General features: G+C 40.1%; 2 protein-coding genes across 4 annotated transcripts in view; one reads left to right on the forward strand and one right to left on the reverse strand.

Moving 5' to 3' along the window:
- LOC139606121 (solute carrier family 66 member 2) overlaps nt 1-13,596 on the reverse strand; it is a 46,054-nt gene extending 32,458 nt beyond the window's left edge. For 2 of the 3 annotated variants that reach the window (XM_071458146.1, XM_071458158.1), the window contains exons 1-3: nt 13,276-13,385; nt 10,469-10,724; nt 10,006-10,139 (exon numbers count right to left, since the gene is read on the reverse strand). In XM_071458146.1, coding sequence (XP_071314247.1) covers nt 10,006-10,139; nt 10,469-10,677 — 343 coding nt within the window. In that variant the 5' untranslated portion in view covers nt 10,678-10,724; nt 13,276-13,385. Of the gene's footprint in view, nt 1-10,005; nt 10,140-10,468; nt 10,725-13,275; nt 13,386-13,451 lie in introns of those variants that run through there. The other variant, XM_071458152.1, reaches the window with a different exon arrangement.
- Nucleotides 13,597-13,643: 47 nt separating this feature from the next.
- hsbp1b (heat shock factor binding protein 1b) lies at nt 13,644-15,896 on the forward strand. Its single transcript, XM_071458169.1, has 4 exons — nt 13,644-13,838; nt 14,775-14,841; nt 15,089-15,215; nt 15,370-15,896. The coding sequence occupies exons 1-3, from the start codon at nt 13,794-13,796 to the stop codon at nt 15,208-15,210; spliced, it is 234 nt and encodes a 77-aa protein (XP_071314270.1). The 5' UTR covers nt 13,644-13,793; the 3' UTR covers nt 15,211-15,215; nt 15,370-15,896.
- The last annotated feature ends 152 nt before the right edge of the window (nt 15,897-16,048 follow it).

Consider the following 16,048-nt stretch of genomic DNA (forward strand, 5'->3'; position numbering starts at 1 on the left):
GATCAGAGCACAACAGAGTGAAGGAGGCCGTGCTCATTTCAGCTCAGCTCAATGAGGGAACAATGAGTTTAAACCGCACAGGGATCTGTGTTTATCATGCCGCCTCCTTGACATTGTGGAGTCAAGGACTAATGTGCATTAATCCTTTAAGAATTGCATGAGTCACCGGACACCTTTGCTCGCCCTAAATGCATCATTGGAGGAATTTTAAGTTATTCGTCTGCAGTTCAGCTTGTCCATAATCAGCTGTTTTGCTGTAAACTACTTAATGTATTGAAGTGTTAGTCATTATTTGTCTTCGTGGGGGGATTCCCTTTGGTTTGAAAGCAAAGCTCTAAAACTAACAGATCTTTGTTGCTTTCCTTACTTTAGGTAAGCAGTGGATTCTGTGAGGTTTGTGCCATTATGTCATCTGATTATATATCTGATTATGTGCTATTTAGATATGAATATTTTGGAAAATATTTTTCCAAAAATGTGAGAAATGCGACGAGTGGTTGAAATGGAGATTATTAAAAAAATAGTGGAAATAGATAACTTGAAAAAATCGATGAGAAGCTAATGTGTGTGTGTGCAGGATCTTTTCTTTCACCTGCGGGGGGCTGCCACATGCCACTGCCTGCAAGGACACCACAACACAAACTGAGAGAAAGTACACTTTGGGAATTTATATTTAATGTGGTTCTTGGTGTGTGGTTTCCATAATCGTGGCAGCCAGGCCACAATGCTGCTGATCAGGTTGCAGTGAAAGGTGAAATAAAAAGGGGGCTCGTTGACTATGAGCAGAAAAAGACAGAAAAAAAACTTGTTCAGGACCAAAAAGAAATAAAGTCAAAATGATTTTATTTTACCCTCCACACAAGAGAAAACTGCATACAAAGCAGGTCAAACAATGTTAATGCAATAATACAGAGGTGCTTTGGTTATTTTCAAGCAATAGGGCTCATACAAAATGCTGATGCTTGTAATACTAAAATAAACAGCCTGGACTGTATCTGTAACGGTTATTTCATGATATTGAGTTTTTCACAAGCTTTGTAAGAGAAGCTAAAGTGTAACATTTGAGGTGCTGTAATCATCAAATATTTGGTATTTTTGCTTGAAAAATTACTTTATTCAATTATCACAATAGTAGCCAATTATTTTCCTGTTTATAAACAAATAAATTAATTAACTAATGGTTTCAATACTGAAAAAAATCAATATTACAAGTTGCAGAGCTAAATGTTATCATTTTTACTAACTTAAAATATCATATTTAGATCAGGTGGAACCTTCTAGTTTCTTCATGTTTAGTCATTGTCAGGGTACTCCAATACAACAGCAGCACTGTTTATGTATAAAAATCAATATCATCCATATAGGAAGCTCTGCCATATTGAAGGTATGACAGCTTCTGGAGGCCTGAAATGAACGGTGATAGATGGTGTCTGTTTGTCAGGTCCCCTCTCTGGTGATGGTCTAATGAGGTGACACACTGTCCTGACTGACACAACCAGTTCAACAGGGTCAAAGACAACTTCATGAATTACTAACCCACATCCATAAATAACCACAAGGTAACGGGGCAGACCCTCGGAGAGAGGCTGGGAAATTTGCTCAATATCAAATTTTCCATTTGAAAGGCACGACTGCGTTTCTATTCTGTTTAATGTGACATTTTCTGGACCAGGTGGGTCAATCAAGAACAAATCAGATTTACATACCACATACCATGAAATGCGTGATGAAATGGTATCTTCATTAAATCATTCTCTAAAACTAGTTAATATATTTGGGCCATGAAACTGACTGATTAAGAGATCTGGTCTTTGAAGTAAAATTTCCCCCATTTAATTCAAGAGTCATTAAAAGACCAAAGGACGCCAGTGTTTTATCACATTTTAGCACATTTACTGCAAACCACCTCTATTTAACCTCACAATCTGTCACATTCTTTAAAGCATACCATCCACCTGCCCACCAGGCAGCCATCAGTTTATCGCAGTACTTTTCAGAGGTCCTTGCAGACTCACACAGGTGTTTCCACTTATTTCAGCTGATAAAAAGGTGTTACTAATAACATTAATAATGGATCTGTTCTATTTAACTATCCCTGTAAGCCATGACTGAGGCAGTGAGCAAGCATGCACAATACCAGACCCTGTAACCGAAGCAGCTGAATCAAAGTCCATCATTCGTTTTTTATTGACACCTGTGCTTTTTTGATACTGTGACATTTCAAAATGTCTTCAGTGAAAAAAGGGTTGTACATGTAACTGGCCTGGAAAATGTATGTATTACATGAGGTATAACAAACACACACATGCAAACTTTGTCTGCAGAGCATCAGCTGCACTCCTCATAGTTAAATGATTAATTTTGGGACATGAGACGGACCAACAGCAGCATGGTCCCCTTCGCCATCACAGAGGAGGGACAGTCACTCCTCCACCTTGCTGCTCTAATACCTTCCACCACTGCTGTAAATGTCTCTTACACTTAAAAGTCACGCCAGGCAAAACAAAACAACCTCCTTATTCAAAAGGTAATTACAAAACGTATCTTTGGTTTAGGAAAATGTTTACACATTGTGACTCTTCTGTGAGCTTCTCTGAAAATTTACAAGCAAAAATAATTATCTGGACAAATATTCCCTCTGAGGGATGTTATTTATTTTCCATTTTTTAAATATTCTGCCCCAGTAATCCAATATGCTTGTCTGCTAATAAAGCACCTCTCACCTACCAGACTTCATTTGACTTGCTAATTAAACTTTACTGTTATTAGGGATTCAATTAAACACACTTGACGTTGAAAGTAAGCAGAACACTTTTCTGTGTGGTGTAGGATATGTAAATGTGATTCGCTGGGTTGCACGGTATCTGTGTCTCTGTGTGTGTCCATGTGTGTGTGTGTGTTTGTGTGTTTATGTTACACCTGATTCATCCTGCTGCAGTGCTGCCTGAATGGTACAGATAAGGGTGAGTGGCAGAGTCATCACACTTCTCACTGCACCAGCAAGTACATTACTGTGACAGTATACTGGGACAAGGTCAGAAAAAAAACACACATATACAGTATGCAAGTGCTAAAGACTCACTATCCCCGCCTATGAGATACAACACATACACACACAAAATAAGACTATTGTTAGTCTTCAGATCCTCTGAAAAGTCATACATTAACCTATAAGACGAACACCTTCACCTTCAAAGTGGTGCGCTGACTCAGGATCACAGCTCACTAATTTTGTACTCGTCACTAGTGTAGTCAGGAACAACCTGAGGAATAAGAAGATCCTAGATGTTCGTTGCGAGGGCTCTGTGCCACATGCAGCCGGCAGAGTCTCTGTTTTAACTGTTTAATCTGTTTCAATTTTACACCAAGGACTTTGTAAGACGATCCACTTACTCTCACTTGCAGGCAGCACGTTGCTGTTATTAGCTGCTTCAACTGTATCAAGAGGTCAGCAGGTTGAACCGCCATCACACGAGTGGGCCATGTCCAATTACAAGACAGATGCAGCTTTAGAAAGAACAGCCAACCACCACACAAAGTGAATAATGAAAAATATGCAGGACCAAGAAGGAGAGGGAGATGAAGAGGAAGAGAACGGACAGGCAAACGAGTGTGAATGTGAATGAGTGTTGGCGCCACAGAAAATGAACACAGAAAGTTTCAGGAAAAATGCACAGATGAAATGAAAAACAACTTAAACGCAACGTGCTTATTATGCCAGAAGACATGTTCAGATTTTAAACAGTGCAATTTGGAAAGGCATTTGAAAACTATGCACGCAAACATCAGTATCAAATTCCAACCTTGCAGCAATCAAAGAAGGAAGAATGAATTGAGAAACTCTCGGCTCTAATGAAAGGGCAACAATAACTTGCTTGCTTGCGGCTGGATGATTTGCAGAAGCAGCATACAAAACTGCTTGGATTCTAGTGAAGCATATAAGAGCATTTACAGATACAGACATTATGGGGGAGTGTTGTCATCTGCCAAAATGATTTCTCCCAAATTTAGTAACAAACAGGCCGTTCTAAAACAAATACAGGGGCTAAAGTTGTTGGACACAACGTTAACATGAAGGGTTGAAGAAATTGGACATTGGGCAGCAGCTGAGTGTGGATCTGTCAGCTGTTCATGGTTTCACCTTGACTGTGGGTGAGAACGCTGGCTTCAGTGATGCTGCACAATCATGCACCTGTGTCTGGTTCCCCAAAGACAGCTCTTTCACTGAGAACCTTTGTGCTTGCTGCCAATGCAAGGCCAAACTAGAGGAGGGGACATTTTAAATACTCTTGAGAACTTTTTTGATGAAAACAATCTCAGCTGATCAAGTCTTGCATTTGTATGCACTGCTGGAGCCTCTAATATGTGTGGGGAAGTAACAGGCTGTTGAGAAGAGGGAGGATATCCACAATTTTGCCATTTTCTACTGCATTACTCACCAAGACGTGCTCCTGGCAAACCTAAAGAGCATGGGTCTTAAAAAAGTCAAGCAGCTGGTTGCACAGATCATACACTTCATCCCTTCCAAAGCCCCAAATTAGCCTCAAATCCGTGGGTGCTCAAGTTGGCGATCTCGACAGACGTCACCTGGCACCTGAATTCACTGATTCTCCAGCTCCAGGGGAGGAAATAACACCCGAGTAAGCAGGGATGAAATGAGGTGAAAAAAAGATTTAGACCCAAAAAGTCTTTTCTTCTTTTCCGCTTTTTAATGATTTCGTCATTGTGTTTTATGTTAGAGCCTTAAAACTTTACAGCAGCAGAAATGTAAGAATGATTTAGTTTGTTCCAATTCCATCCTTGCAGGTAATATGCTGTAAGCTAACACGCTGTTCGTTCCTGATCAAAGGCTTGGTGCACTTTTAACAAGATCCAGAACTTCTCTAACCTCTCTCCCAAAAACGCTGTGGTGGAATGTTAAATCACGGAGCTGCAGTCCAATTAGATCCACAAAACTGAACTCGGAGCAGGTGTACATGATCTCTGATCGTGAGTACGCATCTGTGAAGCAGCATGTGATGTCCCTTGTTGTAAATACCTTCGCCTCTGAATGTGCATTTTTCAAAATGAACATTAGGAAAAAGAAAGCACAGGACCAGACTGACCCATGCACACCTGGACTGTCTTACATGGACTGACATATAGCAGAAGACACCACTCTACCATCAACACTGTGAAGACACAGTAAAAAAAATGTTTCAGTCTATGTATTGTTTAATGTGTGTTGGTGTTTTGCACTGGAATAGTTAAATGCCATTTTTCCACACTGAAAATTCTGAAACATTGAATAGGAATGTATTTTTATGACATTGCTTTATTTGGTAAATGCATTATTCAAATGTTACAGAAGTTGGTTTATTAGAATGGCCTGATGTAAAAAACATGTGACTACCATTGAGTTAGACATTCAAACTTTAAAAGATGTGAGGTAAAAGTGAAAAGGTTAAATATTAAGCTCTCCTTTACCATCAAGTTATCCTTGAGAAAAATATAGCACTGAGCCCCCGGCAGTAGGTTAGTGTCTATTGATAAATCACTAATTCATTTAAAAGGTTTACTCCAAATATCAATGAATTTTCAGCTGTAAGACAGCCTGAACAGCCCAAGTTAGGAACCTGCCCGCTGCTGAACAGAACTGTGGCAGTATAGAACAGCTACAGTGTGACTTTATGAGGCAATAAGTTGCTGGAAAATAGCTTGTGAGCTCACTTGTTTTTGTCTGGGTAAATAAAAGTAAAGTGAAAGTTCATTTTGCCACATCACAGACAATGAATTAGCCACTGACTGAGCCTGTATTCTTTAAATAATTCCTGTCACGCTTCCAATGTCTGCTCTGTCTAACCTCTCCTGAAGAGGTTATCTAGAGCAAATTGAAATTGCTTTCACCACTTGAGCGCCGACGGTTTTAAGGATGACCGCAGGGTCAACACCAGCTATCAAGAGTCCCATCTCTTCCTCTGTTTATGGTCTGGTAAGCTCTTGCTGGCTCCCACAAATGGCATGTTAAATAGCAATTGTGGCTCTGTGTCTGGTGACTCATAAAGCGGGACTGAAGGCCAGAGCTGAGAATGTTGCTGGTTAAATGTGACAAAAGTGTAAAGACTATAAAAACTGTAAAATGAAAGTACAGGTTACAAATTAAAACACCTTCAGAGCTGAGATTGAATGTGTTTTACCAAGTCTAACCAGTAGAGGAGGACCTTGTTCAACTTTTTATTGGATCTAAAATGAACCAGCCTATCAAATCAATTCAATTTCTAAATTATTAATTTTTGAAACTTAATTACCTCACATTAATAGCATAATAGATGTGAGCAATGTTCCTTTACTCTGCGTTTCTGCAGACCTTGAATTTTATATTTTGACAGGTTGAAAGTTACTCCCCACTTTCATTGCACCAGGCCCGACACTATAGCCTGAGGTCATATTTGCCTTTGAACATATTCTCTCCCCTCAGCCTCTCAATCCCTGTATCATAAGGCCAGGGCTGTTAATGTGGCACCCTGGAGCAGCAACTGGAAGTCACTGCAAAGTCATAACTCTGAGTCAGCTCGGTCCAGTTTAGCCCATTCTTTAAGGATCACAGCATATACCTTTCACCTTTCACTCAATTTATTTTGAAAATATTTTCACAATTAAATATATAGATGTTTATTTATGTATGTGATTATGTGACGAATAAGACTGTAGTGGGCTATGTAGGGATGCTGATGCAGGCAGATCGTCTTTCATTCTGTAGTTACAGTACTGAAAAGCTAATGTAGAGCATACCAATACACACACAATTCATTTAGTCCATACCTACTGTAACTCATTAATGATAATGAAGGTGACCTGAGTTGAAAATTCAACTTCTAATCTAACTATGTTTATTCTCACTCAGTCTCCTCTTAAATGAAAAAGTGACTCTCGAAAAGATAAGAAAAACAAATAATCAGCATTTTAAGTGTGCTTATATGGGTTCCTTGGAAAAGTCCTGTAGATTCTATATTGTGGTTGAAATAAGAAAAAAAATAGTTATTCAACTTAAATGTCTACAAATAAAATGTATTCCTATAATGTATGGCATGTGTGTTTAAAGTTGTAGTATGTGAGGTGAATATCACTTTGACAATTTAGTCCAAACATGTGGTGTGGAATTTACAAAAAACTTGGACAGTTTTCAAAGAGACCTCCTGAACCTAATTCTGGTGTTAGGTTAGTTCCAGTCCGACCGCGGAGCAACTCACTTTTCACTTGAAAACGTCATGATAACATCATTAATGACAGTATTGCAGGGACTACAATATGTATATATATATATATATATATATATATATATATATATATATATATATATATATATATATATATATATATATATATATATATATATATATATATATATATATATATATATGTAGATGATGCAACACAATATATATTTCCTAGGAGGACTGTGATGGGAGGGGGCTCATCCCACACTCCGCTCTCTGTGCAGTCATGCAGTCACATCCACCCCTACACTTTGCTGAGGGAAGCATCACACAATCATACCATGGATGGAAACAGCAGCAAACAAGTCTGAAAGCAGGCCAGCAGGTTTGGGAGACAATGAAATTCAGCCCATTTTTGAAAAGGCCTGATTCAAGTTAGATCAAAGCATTTAGAATCACTGCAACAATGCATAGCCAGTTGCATTTTGTGAAAAAAGCTCTGTACGCAAAGTTGGACAATCAAAGCAGGATGCCAGATCTCATCAGAGCCACACTGAATGTCTTTAGGCGATATATAGAACTAAATTCAGCAGACACATTGTATATGACTGAAATATGGAATACACAGCAGGAGATGTCTTCACAGGTAAGGAAAAAGGAAACAAAACAGCTGGAGGCTGGGGGAAGTCTGTAGAATCAGCAACAGACTGTAACAGGTAGGAATCATCAGCATGCCCAACAGCTGCACAGAAAAGTGACAAGTGATTTCCTGTTTCACCTTATCTGTCAGTTTGTGTTTGTGCGTGTGTCTCGAGGAAGTGGAAAATGAGGTCATTAGGTGGGGGACAGGTGTTGGTCGGTGAGCATCAGGATCATAGATGACCCTGGTGTGACACACATGGACTTTGACAGTCTCAGATGTCCCAACTGGAAGAAGGGGTTGGGAGAAGGAAGAAGAGGAGGAGAAGAGGTGGGAGCAGGTGAAACAGCAACAGAAGGATGGGAGGAAGGGAGAGGAGAGAGGAAGAGTCAGAAGAGAAAAATAAAGAGCAGAGAACGATGCTGAGACATGACGAAGGACAGATCTCAGCATGAAAGATCCTCAAAAATAGTCTCATATTTAAAGTCATGCCAACATGTATCTCGGGGTGAGGAAGCTACTTTACATAGACATGACCCTGATCTGCTGGAAAGACTTAGCGATGGAGGGACGGAGGGAGGAGTGGACACTTTGGACGAAGGACTGCTGAGCTATTTTTGTCCTGACCCCACCATCCCCCAAGGTACCCGTGCTCTATGAAACCCGATCTCAGGCTCGCCCTTCAGAGTGGGGGGACTCGATGTGAGAGGGTGGTCATGCTGAGTTTTAGTAACTGGGGTTATAACGGACAAACTTGTTTATGAAGATTCGATCCTGGCCTGTATCCCTTTTAATCTTCCCTCTGTATCTCACTGTCCTGCAGCCAGACTTATTGTCCACTGTGTTTGCAACATGCGCACTAATAATGAGCACAGACAGATATAAAGCCTATGAAAATCATCTGGAGCCAGAGAAAACACACAATCCACCACCAGTCGTCTTATAATATTTTATACACAATTAAAAAGTTTAAGCGTGGGTGGGCCTGAATAAAAAAAAGGGATAATTATGAGTAATATACCAACTCTTTGCAGAGACAAGACATAAATAATGCCAAAGATAAAGATGATCATTACTCTCATGTCTACACACACGCAATCTCTAGTTTCTCAATCTAACATCACTTTAAAAGATTTAGCACTGACAGCAAAACAAACAGACTTGCATTATGTTTTTCTTTATAAAGAAATATTTCCATCCTCACACATCAATCAACATAAAATCAAACAGTTATTATAATTTATGTCCTTAATAACAAATTCAGCTCCGCATGATCAGAGTATTACAAGATTCCATCATTCAACTTCACTCCATAGGCTGTTATCTAATAAAAACTGTACTTAGATTGAATTTCTGTCAGCACATTTGCAAAAGCAATCAACTCCAGCATCTGTTACATAAAAAAAAAAAAGCCCAATTACCCATAAAAGACAGGACCCTATGAAGAGTGACCCTAAAAATAATCTTGTCTGGGCTCACTCCTGCTGCACACACGCACATGCATGCACACACACACAATGCACAGCAGAATCTGATATTGGTCTGCTTAATCATAGCCCTCTTCATCTCCTCTCCAATTCTCCCTTACCCAGCACCAATGCAATCCACTTCCTCCTCACACACACACATTACTGACACACACACACCTATGCACGCACACAGACACAGTGAGTTGGGCTCAGAATAGACTAATCTCATGTGTGACAGTACACCAACTAATATATCCACAGGACATTTTTGCTTTGCCTTGCAATTTCTTACATATCTTAATATCTATGGCACCATTAGTTTCATTACTCTTTGAGCTTTACTATTACTAGTGTACAGTAGCATTGTTTTAATGTCCTGCCACAAGGAGCAAATAGGAACCATTCAGTAAAGGATAAGGGAAATAAAAATGAGATGACAGGAAAGAGTGGCCATAATAGTTTAAGCATTTTGAAAACAGCAGCCTTGTCATTAAAGCTTTTCCAATGGCCCCCTCTTTTGGCAAAAGGAAGGAGGTGAAGCACTTGGCATCTAAACTGCTGACACAGAGAAGTGGTGTGCTGGATATGTCATTTACTGCCCTGAAATCATCTGTGATGACATGTTAGTGATTAGATTGTAGAGTTAGTAACTACTGTGTAGTTTGTTATGATTGCTTGGTTTTGGCACAAAGCCAGTTACCTGAAAGTCGGTGCTGCTTGGTGATCACTCGGTTGGTGTTTTGGACGGTGCAGCAGAGGTGGAGCATGGCAAACATGGTGAGGATCATCACCACACTCTGGAGCAGCAGGGTCACTTCAAACTGCTTCCCTATCCTAAAAGAATGTGAGCAAAACACCAGTCACATTTTTATATAGGAGGGAACTTTCAGAAAAAAACAGCAACACATTAATACATCATTTGCAATATAGGTAAAAACAATAACAACAAATAAACAAGGGATGTGGGTTTTATTACAGGACACGTCATATAGGCTACAAGGAGCACAGATGGAGATTTTAAAATCATAGATGTTCTAAGCAGAATCCATAAAGAATCTATCATGTTCCATCTTCGGTCCATCTATTCAGAACAATTCCTACTCCATTAGCTTCTGACACCAAGACTGATCTGACAACAACACACTTTCCCCTCTTATCCTTACCAGAAGAATATGCGCAGGATGTTGGCTATGAGCAGCACCAGGCAGACTCTGGTGGAGAAGCCCTCAGTGTTGCTGCTCTTCTGGATCTCCTGGTACTGTGGCACATAGGGCAGGGCCCCTCCAAACACCATGAGGCAGGACGCCAGCCAGGACAGCAGCGTCCACGACCCCTCCATGCCCTCCTCCTGCAGAACCACCTCTGCATCCATCACAATGAGAGAAGCTCAGGGGAATCCAAGGGGTCTAGAGGTTGCACCTTGGAAGCAGAAAGGTAACAGGGTTTACAATATATCGCTGATGTTTATTCTGAGGCAACCAGAAGTCTGTAAAAAGTCCAAACAGCAGTACAACCTATCAGACTGATTGGATTTAAATGTCTAATTTGTGTAGGGCCCAGCTTGTTTTTGCCTGGTTTAATTTCTGTCCCTCCTCACCTCACATATGCAGTGCAAAATGTAATGTACTTCTAGTGAAAATGAAATTCATAGACTGACAGGCCTTTTTATTTAAAACATTTTAACATGTCACAGAAAGAAAAGCAGAAGTGTAAATAATAAAACAAGTGCTGACTGAATTCCATTTAGCTGCTGCAGTTTCAGGGTCCTGGCACGGTTCATGCTGGTTCTTGACACTTGAATAGACCAGAGCCGTCTTTAACGTTTTAAGTAACCTCTATGGTCTGCTGCAGGTGGTAAAAGTCACCTTTGGGTTTATATATATTTTTATCAGTCATTCATGTACACCACAGCTGCAAAAATCCAGTACAAAGGTTTTGTGTTACTGCGCCTGAATATTTGAGACAGTTAAACTATGTGCATGCAGATCTTTCTGTTTAGCTAATTTCAGTCAGATTGCTCTTATTGCCTAAATTGGTCTGTCAAAACAGATTTAAGTTATTACATTATCGTTTTATCTGTTTAGTAAAACATTAACCGAGTCTCAAAACCTCTACAGTTTTCATGCTTGACTTTTTAGCTTTTTAAAAATAATTTATAAAGCAGATTATTAAGTAATTGAATAATTGTGACAGATTCTTTTAAAAAACTGAAAACAATCCCTGGTTGTAGCCCAAATGCACACACAGGCAGTATCAGTTTCGGATTGAATAAACATGTCATTTAATTACTCAGTTATTATGTTGTAGGGATAATTTGGCTGTGCAGGACACACAATGGTAACTACTTTTTAATCAAAAACTGCTTGTAGGTTCACACATCTAAAGCAAGACCCAGATAGGTGATTTATGAATGAGCAGCCATGCAGTGAGGTGGGGATGGCAGGAGTGGGACTGAAGCAAAGATGAGAAATATCCCAAAGCGAGAGAGGAAGTGTGAGGACAGGTTAAACAGCCAATAGCAAGTGAAGGCAGTGATGACAGGCAGGTATTGGGGGCATTGCTGAAGTGACCTGGGTGGGAGGTGTCAGTATTAGCTGCCAAAGTGGAGATAACAAGTCAAAATGCAAGTCTGTGTCCCCTCCTACTAACTGACCTCTGTCAGACTGCAGCTACACTTTGAGTGAACACACAGTTTAACACATGTTATTACCAAGCTGTTCTGTCTGCATTACTACTAATTCAGGTGGTTCAGTACTCTAATCCCTAAAATACTGGCATTGAAGCCAAGTATTAGAAGCATTCTTGATGGGATAATTACATAAATTACTAAAGGGACGGTCGTGATTCCCTCCTTTTCCATAGCAACCTTCAGAACAAATGGTGTTTTTTACAGGTCTTTGTGATTTTCTAATACCGATAAAGAGCTCCTGGGACGTGGCATGTGCGTGTGTTCTGTGTAACAGCAGGTATGTTGATATATACACAAAACCATGACTTACACATTCAGAGCAAACAGTGAGAAGTACGGGGCGTTGGTGGGGCGTGATTCTTGTATGACTCTTGTATCACTGCATAACACAGCACTATTTTCATTGTCCAGGCCCAGTATAAACATAGACTCTTTTCTTCCCATGCATGTTTGGCAGTCAGTCAATTGACAAGCCACTCAGTTTAGTTTAGTGAACCAGTCAACACTGGGTCAACACACTGAAAAAGTACCTTAGACATGTCAAAAAAGAAGAACCTCATTAGCAGGTTCTCTAGTAATAGTCTGTGTCACTCTCGGGTATGATTGCTGATAATGGGCTATTTCAACAGAGCAACAGCGCAACAGATGCATCTTTACATGGTGGAGTAATGCAGAAGTCTGGTTACTCATTAGACATCTGTTATTTCACATAATTCAGATGTAACTGACAACATAAGGAAGCTCTCTCCTCATACCTCAGTGAGATTCAAAGTCTGCCTCCCACTTCTGGATCTTAGATTTTTAACACATTCAATAAAGGATGTTTTTCCAGGTTGCCCAGAGGTTAAACATTATTCAGGAAATTAACAATACAAGGCGTTTCTAGCTGTAGTATAGTATGGCAGCCTTAAAGTAGCGTTGGGTAATCTCCTGCAACAGATGAAGCTGTGTTATGTAAGCAAAGCATAGTTTCATGGGGTTGGGCGAACATGCTTGAACTTACAGACATCAATTTGGGGCTTCTGGATACTGAAGGTCCAATAACAGGACACAAGGAAACAGCAATTAACGCTGTTATAAAGTAATACAAGAGAGGTTTTTTACGGGGGTAATGTCGAATTCAAAACTCTAAGGTAAACAGTCATCAGAAATCACCACAGAAACCGCGTCTTCTTCTAAAAAGAGTAGTATTAGTTAGTTTTAAGAAGCACATTCACAAAGGGCACAATGTTCCCGGTGAGGTACATGCAGCATTTTATAGGCAAACCACCGACAACTTACCAGCCGCCCTCATTCACTTTCCTTCCCCTTATCAAAGACACCAGCCCGCACAGTCCCCGAGCAGCTCCAGCTTTCAAATCTCAACACGTTCATACGAGAGGAAGCCACACACACACACACACACACACACACACACACACACACACACTATTGTTCAGTATAATTTTCAGACTTACCAAATCCCAGAAATAAGGGTCTTTAAGGCTGGGGCACTTCATGAGGTCAACTTAATCTATCAGAACTACGCTTTCAGTGAATACCGTTTAGAAAACCAAACAAACTACAAAGTAATATAAACTCTCACCATTCAAAACTCAATGTTCCACATTTCTCAGCTCCTTGACTCAACTCTCGCGAGATTCCGCGTGTTGTGGAGCCGCCGGGAACAGCTGACTGTGCAGTGGGTGGTGCGACGGGCTGCTATCTCTTCCGAACAGTAGCGAACCTGATAGCAAAACATTTGGTGGCTTTTTGAGTTTTAGAGCTGTTTAGGCGCCGATAATCGTTTACAGCACAGCATGGCTGAGACGGATCCCAAGTCGGTTCAGGACCTTACCAACGTGGTGAGTCGTGATCGCGTTGGCCAGCCTGCGTTAGCTTACAGTAGCTTAGCAGGCAGTGGCAATGAGGATGCTAACGATGGCGAGCTATCGCTAGCTACTAAGCAAGCAAAAATTAGCCAGAGTGCAGCTAATATGTAGCATTTCGTGCTATTTATTTGACTGTATGATAAAATAGGGTCATGGGTTTCGCGTATTCAACATGTTAAATGACAACACAATGCCGTGTTTTTTGCTCAGCTTCCCCGTCTTATGTAAGTGATGGTCAGTTGGTCTGTTAAAACGCATATTACAGCAGCAGAAGTTACGCTGCTGCGTTTCGACGGAAACTCAGTCAGTTTACATCATATTGAATGATTTGCAGGTTCACACGGAAAAGTTACACATTTCGTTGTGTAAATTAAATCCTACTCATGCTACGGCACAGACAGCTGAGGTAATGTTTCTGGGTGTTGTCATGGTGATAGTGAGCTTTAGTAAAAGGGGTTCAGCCATGACAGTCCTTTCGTTTGCTTTGTTTGTGTGTGTGTGCATCTCCCTCAGGGTCGCACTTTTTCACAAGTTCTTGGCATTTGACGCCTGAACTTGAACCGAAGCTATGATAGAGCCACATTAAGTGACGGTGTGTAGACATGTATGACGGTGAACTGAAGAATCATCTCCCGTGGTTACTGAGCTTTTGCATTGTTGTCAAGGAAACAAGTTACATGTGTTATTACTGCCCTGCTGCTATTTAAAAATCATTCACAGAGCACAGGCACAGTGCATTAGAGTTGATGTGCTGGTGCCTTAGGTGTTATTAATACTGCATGGTCCACTAGCAGTATTGCAACTTAAATTCTTAGAGATGTCATACATGATGAATGGCTGCCACAATCAGGAAACCAACTAATTTTTTTTTTTTTGTCACTGACAGTATTTGTGTTGTTTGTTTCGCAGGTCCAGACACTGCTGCAACAGATGCAGGACAAGTTTCAGACCATGTCAGACCAGATTATAGGAAGGAATATCCTTGTCATTGAAAATGCACTCACTTGTTCATTGAGTAAATGCATTAACATTTGTAGTTTAAATTTAGTTTTATTCTTATCCAATGATAAATCATGTTAATTTCTTTTATCCAGCATCTCTTTCTCACTGCATTTTCTTTCCACAATCAAAGCACTGACTGACAGACTGACCCCGATTTGCTCATTTAAGATTAACTCCGTGAGTCGTCTCATTTTTATTATGTGCCTTAACCCCCTCTCCACTCGATGAGATGAGCACACGTATTGATGACTTGGAGAAGAACATTGCTGACCTGATGACCCAGGCTGGTGTTGAAGAGATTGAGGCAACACCAGAAAAGGCTAAAGAAGGTCAAGGCTCATAATGAAGGTATGAAGGAAGTCTATCTAGCTTTCCACCTAGTATATCATGTTAATTAAGCTTTGTCTGGTTTCCTGTAAATGTGGAAGAATGCATGTTAAATGTTAATGAATTCAGTCTCGGCTTACAACAATGTGGACCATTTGTTCTCTCTGTCCCACAGGTTCCTAAGTAACAAGGTGTGAAGTTGGTCCTAGATTCAGGAGCAGCAGACTTTTCCATTCTGAAAATGACTTGTATTGATTTGGTGTGTCATTGTGTGAAATGCTTTTTTATATATTGAATATTGTGATTAACGGTTACAGTTATGTAATGATTTGAAAAGATGAACGTTATTTGTAAGCTAGAATAGTGATATGCCCTCCAGAACTTAAAAATGCTTATGTGCAGGAATGCAATTTATGGATTTAGTGTGCCGACCTGGAGGTTATTTTGCTGTCATTATATATATCATAGTTAATTCAGTCCTATAAGATGATACCTGATGGGGACAGCTTTGCCCAAGCCTGTGCTGAGAAGTACAACCCCCAGGCTAGCAGGCCAGTAAAACCTCCATCTATACCAACTTGGGAAATGGGCACTGTGAACATCAGAAGCCTGCAGTGTTTTACAAACAGCACTGTTACTACCAAGGTGTTGGATGCATTCCAATTCTAACTGATTTTCTTCTATTAAAGCTATTTAATACAATGCTGTTTGTCATGTATTACATAATAAATATATGGCCAGGTGCTAAGTACATTTTTAAAAATATAATTAACTCTGAGGTGCTCAAAATGTTTCACTGTTTATTTTTTCAAGCTATAGTTGTATTTTATCATGCAAATTATCTGGAATGTCTC

The sequence above is a fragment of the Trachinotus anak genome, unplaced genomic scaffold (assembly GCF_046630095.1).
Source record: "Trachinotus anak isolate AG129_WGS33_773 ecotype Australia unplaced genomic scaffold, CSIRO_AGI_Tana_v1 ptg000002l, whole genome shotgun sequence".
NCBI lineage: Eukaryota > Metazoa > Chordata > Actinopteri > Carangiformes > Carangidae > Trachinotus > Trachinotus anak.